This window comes from Coregonus lavaretus (assembly GCF_964263955.1).
Source record: "Coregonus lavaretus genome assembly, contig: HAP1_SCAFFOLD_292, whole genome shotgun sequence".
Classification (NCBI taxonomy): domain Eukaryota; kingdom Metazoa; phylum Chordata; class Actinopteri; order Salmoniformes; family Salmonidae; genus Coregonus; species Coregonus lavaretus.
In genome coordinates this window covers 252,738-262,645 of record NW_028160640.1, presented here as the reverse complement: position 1 = coordinate 262,645, position 9,908 = coordinate 252,738, and the positions used below count along the sequence as shown (strand labels likewise).

Sequence of the window (9,908 nt, the reverse complement as noted above, 5' to 3'; positions counted from 1 at the left end):
ACAGAATGCACTGCGCTGACACAGAATGCACTGCACTGACACAGAATACACTGCGCTGACACAGAATACACTGCGCTGACACAGAATACACTGCGCTGACACAGAATACACTGCGCTGACACAGAATGCACTGCACTGACACAGAATACACTGCGCTGACACAGAATACACTGCGCTGACACAGAATGCACTGCGCTGACACAGAATGCACTGCTTTGACATAGAATACACTGCACTAACACAGAATGCACTGCACTGACACAGAATACACTGCAATGACACAGAATGCACTGCGCTGACACAGAATGCACTACACTGACATAGAATACACTGCACTGACACAGAATGCACTGCAATGACACAGAATACTGAGGCTCTAAATAAATCAGGCTGGTCTTCAAGTTCACACTTGATGCATGCATCATTACAACATTTCACAGCAACTGTTCCAAGTTCAGTTCTTTATTAGAGGCTACAGTACAATGATATGCACCAATAGCAGGATTACTCCATTGTTCTCTGGTCTAACCATTATTTCCTTCCACCTCAGGTATATGACTTGGCTCTGAACCGCGACGTCTAAATGAAGTGGCCCAGCCATGCAATGTTCCTGGAAGGCAGTGATCCTGCTGGCCTTGGCCTCCATCGCCATCCAGTACACCGCCATCCGGACTCTCACCTCCAAGCCCTTCCAGCTCTGCCCCGTGCCAAGCCCCCAGAACTGTGGCCTCCTGGGGGGCCCCGAGACAGAGTCCCCCATCGAGGGGCGGGCCGGCTGCGACGACTACCCCTACTTCAGCTTCAACACCTCCCGTAAGACCCACATCATGGTGCTGGCTACAACGCGCAGCGGCTCCTCCTTCGTGGGCCAGCTGCTCAACCAGCATGCCGACATCTTCTACCTATTCGAGCCCCTCTACCATGTGCAGACCACGCTGATCCCTCGGCTATCTCACAGCCGCAACGCAGCCGACCGCAGGGTGATGCTGGGTGCCAGCCGCGACCTCCTGCGGAGCCTCTACGGCTGCGACCTCTACTTTCTAGAGAGCTACATTAAGCCGGTGCCGGCCAACCACACCACGGATAAGCTGTTCCGCAGAGGGGCCAGCCGGGCGCTATGCTCGCAGCCCGTGTGTGACGCCTTTGGCCCCTCCGACGCCAATGTGGAGGAGGGTGACTGCGTCAAGAGGTGCGCCGCCCTCAACATGACCCTGGCGGCCGATGCCTGCCGCGAGAAGCGGCATGTGGCGATCAAGGTTGTGCGTGTGCCGGAGATCGGGGACCTGCGGGCACTTGTGGAGGATCCGCGGCTGAACATCAAGGTTATCCAGTTGGTGCGCGACCCTCGCGGGATCCTGTCGTCGCGGATCGAGACTTTCCGGGACACCTACCGTCTGTGGAGGATCTGGAGGGCCACAGGGCGGAGGCCATACAACCTGGACCTCAGCCAGCTGACAATGGTTTGTGAGGACTTCCTCAGCTCTGTGTCCACAGGGCTCAGCCACCCCCACTGGCTCAAAGGGAAGTACATGCTGGTGCGTTACGAGGATCTGTCCAGGAACCCTCTGCTGAAGACCATGGAAATATATGACTTCCTGGGTCTGCCGATGGACAAGAGCGTGGAGGAGTGGATACAGGCCAACACAAGGGGCAGCACCGAGCTGTCGGCCAAACACAAGTATGGTACGGTGAGAGACTCAGCGGCCAACGCCGAGAGCTGGCGCTTGAAACTGTCCTATGACATGGTGGAGTACACGCAGGCGACATGCCAGAAGGTTCTACATCAACTGGGCTATAAGGCAGTGAAGTCAGCAGAGGAACTGAAAAACATGTCGCTCTCACTCGTGCAGGACAAAACTTTTGTACCTTTTTCGTAACAAAGATAGTTCCCGGGTGACTATTTTTGATATATTTATAAATGTTGCCTTATAATTTTCATGGGTTATGTTTGTGTTTTTGTCTTTGATTTCAAATTTGCACTACAACTAAATAATTTTTAAAGTCATCTGAGGGTGGGAGCTCCCTTGTTGATTTAGGAACAGCACAAAAATGTTTGATTTAAAGAAAAAAAACTTGAGTAAAACACACCAGTTTACAAATGTAAATTAAACTCAGAAGGATTTCATAGTGAAGACCATTTACTTTTACTTTCAGCCATCTTAACTAAATACAAGGTACCGTCCTCGTAGATTTCCTGTATGCCAGCTGTTGCATCAACACCAAGTGAATGTTGCCATTCCATCTAGGGGTGACTGAGTCCCCCGTAGCGGGCGGAAAACTGACTTTTATAGGACTTGTGATGACAACATTGGACTGTACAAGACCAACTGCGCAATAAATAGTGAATGTTGCAGTCAAACTTTTTTCCAGGATCGTCTTTCTGTCAAGGGGAAACAGGGGAATACTGGTGAAAAGGGTGTCACAGAACAGAGGGTAATAGACCACGATACCTACACCCCCGAGTAAAAGGTCTGAGTCCCACAGGAAGTGGTATGAATGTTTCATCACAGCATCAGGCGTTCGGGGTCTCTAACCATCTGTTCCTAACAAAGTCATGAATACTAACTACACTTCAGGAATAAGAGTAAATGGCACAATTAGGGCCATGGGGTGTTTTTTCCATTGGTGACCAATAAACAGCACTTACGAAACATTCCTATAAACCGGAGGTAAAAGCATTAACGTTACGTCACACCCCCTGGCCGCCGCAGTATCTGGGGCAGATTTGTAGAAGCGTTTTCCTCAGTGGAATGTTAGCATCTGTTGAGAGGGATTAAACGTAGAACGTTAAGGTAAAACAAAACAGAGAATTATTATGAATTGAAGACACAGATTTTCATCTTATGGTTTTTAGTCTTTTATTCCTTTCAGAGAATACTGCAAGCTAATCGCTCATCACCAAATACTGACTCAATCTGAACCCCTTGGCTCTTTCATGGATTTGAAACAATGCTATGATGAATAGCATTGAATCCAGTGAAGGATATGAATATACACATGGAGTTTAGGGACAGTGGGTAGAGGCAGGGACTATGATTTCTATCAGTGTCTGTCCACCCGTTTACCCATAACAGATAACGCTGTATATGGGACATCACACACTCTGTGGCTCATCAGTATTGGTGGCTGGGCGTCCATTGAGATGCAGAACACAAGACTGTGATCCTACTATGATCTGGGTCTGGAAGCTCTCCCACTCTTGCTCTCTGTCTCTCTCTCTCTCTCTCTGTCCTCTCTCTCTGTCTCTCTCTCTCTGTCTCTCTCTCTCTCTGTCTCTCTCTCTCTGTCTCTCTCTCTCTGTCTCTCTCTCTCTGTCTCTCTCTCTCTGTCTCTCTCTGTCTCTCTCTGTCTCTCTCTCTCTCTCTCTCTCTCTCTGTCTCTCTGTCTCTCTCTCTCTCTCTCTCTCTCTCTCTCTCTCTCTCTCTCGCGCGCTCTCTCTCTCTCTCGCGCGCGCTCTCTCTCTGTCACACTCTCTCGCTCTGTCTCACTCTCTCACTCTCGGTCTACCTCTCTCTGTCTATCTCTGTCTCTCTGTCTACCTCTCTCTGTCTATCTCTGTCTCTCTGTCTACCTCTCTCTCTCTCTCTCTCTCTCTCTCTCTCTCTCTCTCTCTCTCTCTCTCTCTCTCTCTCTCTCTCTCTCTCTCTCTCTCTCTCTCTTCTCTCTCTCTCTCTCTCTCTGTCTCTCTCTCTCTCACACACACACACATCTACACACACCCTCTGCTCTATTTTTCTTTCTGTATAGCTCCATCTCTCTCTATATTTCCCTTTATCATTCTTCCACTGCCTTTCACTTTCTCTCTCCATCTCCCTCCCACTGTCTCACACATCAGTCCCAGGAGACTCATGTGTGCCTCTGTACAGCTTGTTCTCTCTCTTTCTGTAGTTTCTCTCTCCTCCAAGCACATATAGTTTCTATTTTATTAAATTATTGACTGATTTCTACTGGAAATATTCCCTATTTATTTGAAGTGGTGGGAAAGCTTTTCGAGTGTCTCCTTGTGTCAGTATGTGTGTGCACAAAACTAACACATTTTCATTACTTGTCAGCTGACCCTTGACCTGCCCGTCAAGCAAAAAACAACACATCCTCCTCCATAGTCTCGATACTGTATACAATATTTTGCCGATCTCGATAGCATCTCCAATAGCCTAACAGCAACACCTCAGAGCTGTGAGCTTATTGTAACCAAATCAGACGCTGGCAATGATCAAACAAAACGTTTCTATTTTACTGTTGAAGCAGATTATGATTATGTCTGCCCTATTCTCTTTGAGCAGAAGCTGCTGGGAGAGGCGTATTAATACGCCTGACCTTAGCCCAGAGTTCAGGGCCTGCTCCCCATGTGTTCTGCTCCCTGCGTGAGCTACTGAGCCCTCATGATGTTTATTGTGTCCCTGGGCAGAACATATGGCTCACAAACCCACTAAAAGAGAACGGACCAAATCCCTTCACGGCTTTCATTCGTATCCACACTTAATTCTATCCAATACGAGGCACTTGAAGGCCCGTACGCGAGCACTGACTGTGACTGTGAAGTGATCAGCTCAGCTGCCATGGGGCTTTGCTCGGTGTACTGAGTACAATACATCGCCTGGGGGGTGAATGCTCGTTGCCGCCCCCTAGCTCCTAAGGGATGCTTTGGTCGTGTGGCCGTGTGCAGTAAGAAAAAGTAAAAAAGCATGAGTTGACTCACACGCCTCAGATGGAGGAGGGAGAACTACGGCATGGAGATACCAGATGTCTAGCATATATTGTATAACGAGGTGGAAAAGCATCGTGAGTTTATAGGATTATGGTGGAGTAAAGAAGACATTCTGTAGGCTACTCCTAGCCTGCGTTTAGGAACGTTCACCATTTTGTTCAACAGCTGTTGACTAATGACATGTACAACTGATGCCAAGGCACTGACAGTTCCCACTGCAATGCTTTGTGCAGCCTTGCGTCACACACGTGGCTACGCTTGTCAAAATGACACATGAAAACATCATGGAAATGTTCCTCAATCCAACATTATATTTAGTCACCAGTCCAGTCCAGTCCAGTCCAGTCCAGTCCAGTCTAGTCCAGTCCAGTCCAGTCCAGTCCAGTCCAGTCTAGTCTAGTCTAGTCTAGTCTAGTCTAGTCTAGTCTAGTCTAGTCTAGTCTAGTCTAGTCTAGTCTAGTCTAGTCTAGTCTAGTCTAGTCTAGTCTAGTCTAGTCCAGTCCAGTCCAGTCCAGTCTAGTCTAGTCTAGTCCAATAGAGTGTTTATATCCCATGGTTCAGCAAGGGAAGTTGTCCTGTCAGACAGTATAGTGTGTATGTGTGTGTTTGTGTGTGTGTCTGTGTGTCTGTGTGTGTCTGTGTGTGTGTGTCTGTGTGTGTGTCTGTGTGTGTCTGTGTGTCTGTGTGTGTGTGTGTGTGTGTGTGTGTTTGTGTGTGTATGTGTGTGTGTGTCTGTGTGTCTGTGTGTGTCTGTGTGGCTGTGTGTGTGTTTGTGTGTGTGTCTGTGTGTGTGTGTGTGTGTCTGTGTGTCTGTGTGTGTCTGTGTGGCTGTGTGTGTGTGTGTGTGTGTGTATGTGTGTGTGTGTGTGTGTGTGTGTGTGTGTGTCTGTGTCTGTGCAGCCGTAATGATTGATTCTGCTGCCCCACTGACGTCTGAGTGCCAGCTGTGCTATATCCTCCCCTGCCCTCACGCTGTGAATGTCCTACAGCAGTAGTCACCAACCTGTTCTGGGTCAAGATCACTTTCTGGGTCAAGTTCACTTTCTGGGTCAAGATCACTTTCTGGGTCAAGATCACTTTCTGAGTCAAGATCACTTTCTGAGTCAAGATCACTTTCTGAGTCAAGATCACTTTCTGAGTCAAAATCACTTTCTGAGTCAAGATCACTTTCTGAGTCAAGATCACTTTCTGAGTCAAGATCACTTTCTGAGTCAAGATCACTTTCTGAGTCAAGATCACTTTCTGAGTCAAGATCACTTTCTGAGTCAAGATCACTTTCTGAGTCAAGATCACTTTCTGAGTCAAAATCACTTTCTGAGTCAAGATCACTTTCTGAGTCAAGATCACTTTCTGAGTCAAAATCACTTTCTGAGTCAAAATGCAAGCCGAGACCTACCACTCAGACTTTCTTTAAAACATGACTTAAAAATCCTAAGCCTGTGCAACATTAACCAATTATAAACAGTTCTGTAGCAGTGAGGTTTGTGCAGTAGGCTATGGGCTATAGGCCCAATACATCATCACTGCATGTTGGAAACGCTTGAATTGTCCTGCCAATGTTGTTCTTCTCAGACCATTTTGAAAATGTAGGTATATGATCACACTGGTAATAGATCATTATTTGTATTACTTGTGAGGCACAGCTGAGTGAGCATAATACCATTTTTTTTACTAGACTGACGGCCTGCATCTGTCTGAGGAGAGGAAGGGAGCCTCTTTCCCGACTCACCGTCCCTCCTCTCTCCCTCCCTTTGCTTAGTAAAGGGGACTCAGTCTTCCAGCTGATGGCGAAACTCAAGCCGCACTGCATTATTTCTGCCTCATGCACCAATTCATGTCGTTACTCCTAGGACCAGAGAAAGTGAAATATTCCTCGATATTAAAAAAAGAGACAAATAACGCAATTAATAACAACTCAAGCTTATCGGAAACACTTTTCTATACTCATTCATGACAGCTCAGTGCTGGATGTAGCGTGAGGGGAGGTAGGGAGAACGCACATTTTATGGCTATAGAAGTGTTGAACAAAGTGTAGACAGTGCTGAATAACAACTTAAACATGAACTTACTCATAAAAACAGCATATGAAATGTTAACCGGCGATAGCCGACGCCCGCATAGCTGATGTTTTTGGCAGTGTCGGACGTAGAACTGTATTGGAGCTGTCAAATCAGTGAACTGCTGCTCTTGTGATCGTTGTTACGAAGCCACACCCATCCCACTCGTGTTAGAAGTTCAGAGCGAGAAAGTGTAGCTATATAGAAATAATGACGCTGAAAAATCATTAAAAATAAAGAGGATTTCTATAATCTTAATGGAGGTGTAGATTACATCTCACATTCCAGTGTTCCAACTAGTAAACAAGTCTGCATGGGATTTATCTTAATGCGAATCCATTCAGCCAATAGCAATGTCCGCTTTAGGTATAATGCCGGGAGCCGCTTGTGGATTTGACACGCAGTCCCAGCTCGGACACCGTCAAAACATCAACTATGCAGATTTTCCGGCTAAAGCGGATCTGATTGAATCGGGCCCCAAGTGCTTGTCCTGTGCTCAAATCTGTGTTCCACTAATGCACACTCACAGGTTGCTTTCTCTGTCCTGAAATAACCTTGTTTTATGCTCTGTAGAGAGGCCCCTTCAACTGAGAATAACCCTAGTCTATTTTTCACCAGAGAGAGAGAAAAAAACAAAAAGCAAAAGCTCCATGTGTTAGTAATGTGACTGTAGTCTGTAGTGTGTGTGTGTGTGTGTGTGTGTGTGTGTATGAGTTAAAATAGATGTGCTAACACATAGAAAGGGTTGGCATGGAAACTCTGTCCCTCTGTAGGTTTATACTGGGAGCAGAGACTACCGCTGGCAAGCACAAGTCAGTGTAGCTGAACACATGCACACTGAGGAGCCATTGATGCTGTAACGTCCCGGGGGGACCGGGTTTAGGTGTGTGTGGGGGAAGGTGTGTGTGTGTCTGTGTGTCTGTCCAGGGAAAACATAGCAACACAGAGGCTGGTCAGTGCAGCATTTTACGTCACTGTGGTGAGCTGTGGCCGTCTCACTCTGTTGCCATTTGCTCCAATTCCCCATGGTTTGAATGAAACACTAAAATGGGATACACACACACAGACAGATACACACACGCACACACACACGTTTGTTTTACTGTCCTTGTGGGGACCAAACAATTGATTCCCATTCAAAATTGTATTTTCCCTAACCCCTAACCCCAAACCTAACCCTAACCCTAACCCTAACCCTAACCCTAACCCTAACCCTAACCCTAACCCTAACCTTAACCCCAAACCCAAACCCAATCCTAACCCTAACCCTAAACCTGACTCCTAACTCTAACCCTAATACTAACCCTAACCCTAATTTTAACCCTAAACCTAGGCTGGTCATGGCTGGTCATGGTTCACATCAACACCATTATCCCAGAAACCCTGGACCCACTCCAATTCGCATACTGCCCCAACAGATCCACAGATGATACAATCTCTATTGTACTCCACACTGCCCTTTCCAACCTGGACAAAAGGAACACCTACGTGACAATGCTGGTCATTGACTACAGCTCAGCGTTCAATACCATTGTGCCCTCCAAGCTCAGCCCTAAGCTAAGGACCCTGGGACTAAACACCTCCCTCTGCAACTGGATCCTGGACTTCCTGACAGGCCGCCCCCAGGTTGTGAGCAGCAACACATCCGCCACGCTGACCATCAACATGGGGGCCCCTCAGGGGTGTGTGCTTAGTCCCCTCCTGTACTCCCTATTCACCTACGACTGCGTGTCCACGCACAACTCCAACACCATCATTAGGTTTGCCACCAACACGACGGTGGTAGGCCTGATCACCAACGGCGATGAGACAGCCTATAAGGAGGAGGTCAGAGACCTGGCAGTGTGGTGCCAAGACAACAACCTCTCCCTCAATGTGAACAAGACAAAGGAGCTGATCGTGGACTACAGGAAAAGGAGGGCCGAGCACGCCCCCATTCACATTGATGGGGCTGTAGTGGAGTGGGTCGAGAGCTTCAAGTTACTTGGTGTCGACATCACTAAGGGCCTATCATGGTCTAAACACACCAACATAGTCGTGAAGAGGTCATGACAACGCCTATTCCCCCTCAGGAGGCTGGAATGGGACCTCAGATCCTCAAAACATTATACGGCTGCACCATCGAGAGCATCCTGACTGGTTGCATCACCGCTTGGTATGGTAACTGCTCGGCATCCAACTGCAAGAGGCTAGTGCGTATTGCACAGTACATCACTGGGGCCGAGCTTCCTGCCGTCCAGGACCTCTATACCAGGCGGTGTCAGAGAAAGGCCCTTTAAATGGTCAAAGACTCCAGCCACCCGAGTCATAGAGGGTTCTCTCTGCTACGGCACGGCAAGCAGCTCAAAAGGCTCCTTAACAGCTTCTACCCCCAAGCCTGCTGAACAGTTAATCAAATGGCTACCCAGACTATTTACATTGATCCCCTTATTTTATTATTATTTTTTCTCTTGCACAGGCTGGACTCTAACCACACACTCAGACATACTACACTGACACTCCAACACTCACACACGCATATTGACGCCACACACACACATACATTCACATTCGCTGCTGCTCTCTGTTTATTATATAAATAAATAAAAATATAATATATAAATATAAAATATATATAATAAATATATATATATATATAATAAATATATTATTACATTTGAGTCATTTAGCAGACACTCTTATCCAAAGCGACTTACAGTTAGTGCATACATTTTTTGTTTGTTTTCATACTGGTCCCTCGTGGGAATCAAACCCACAACCCTGGCGTTGCAAACGCCATGCTCTACCAACTGAGCTACACAGGACTATAGTCATATTATCTACACGCATATTATAGATAAACATCTTATCTATGCATAGTCACTTTACCCCTACCTACATGTACAGTTGAAGTCGGAAGTTTACATACACCTTAGCCAAATACATTTAAACTCAGTTTTTCACAATTCCTGACATTTAATCCTAGTAAAAAGTCCCTGTCTTAGGTCAGTTAGGATCACCACTTTAAGAATGTGAAATGTCAGAATAATTGTAGAGAGAATTATTTATTTCAGCTTTTATTTATTTCATCACATTCCCAGTGGGTCAGAAGTTTACATACACTCAATTAGTATTTGGGTAGCCTTCCACAAGCTTCCCACAAT

At 46.7% G+C, this 9,908-nt stretch overlaps 1 protein-coding gene across 1 annotated transcript; it reads left to right on the top strand.

Annotated features, from left to right (window-relative positions):
* Positions 1-599: 599 nt before the first annotated feature.
* On the top strand, positions 600-1,877 carry LOC311121603 (carbohydrate sulfotransferase 1-like; the record flags this gene model as incomplete). Its single annotated transcript, XM_084196067.1, has 1 exon — positions 600-1,877. One exon carries the CDS (start codon positions 600-602, stop codon positions 1,875-1,877), a length of 1,278 nt encoding a protein of 425 aa, XP_084052193.1.
* Between the last annotated feature and the right edge of the window lie 8,031 nt (positions 1,878-9,908).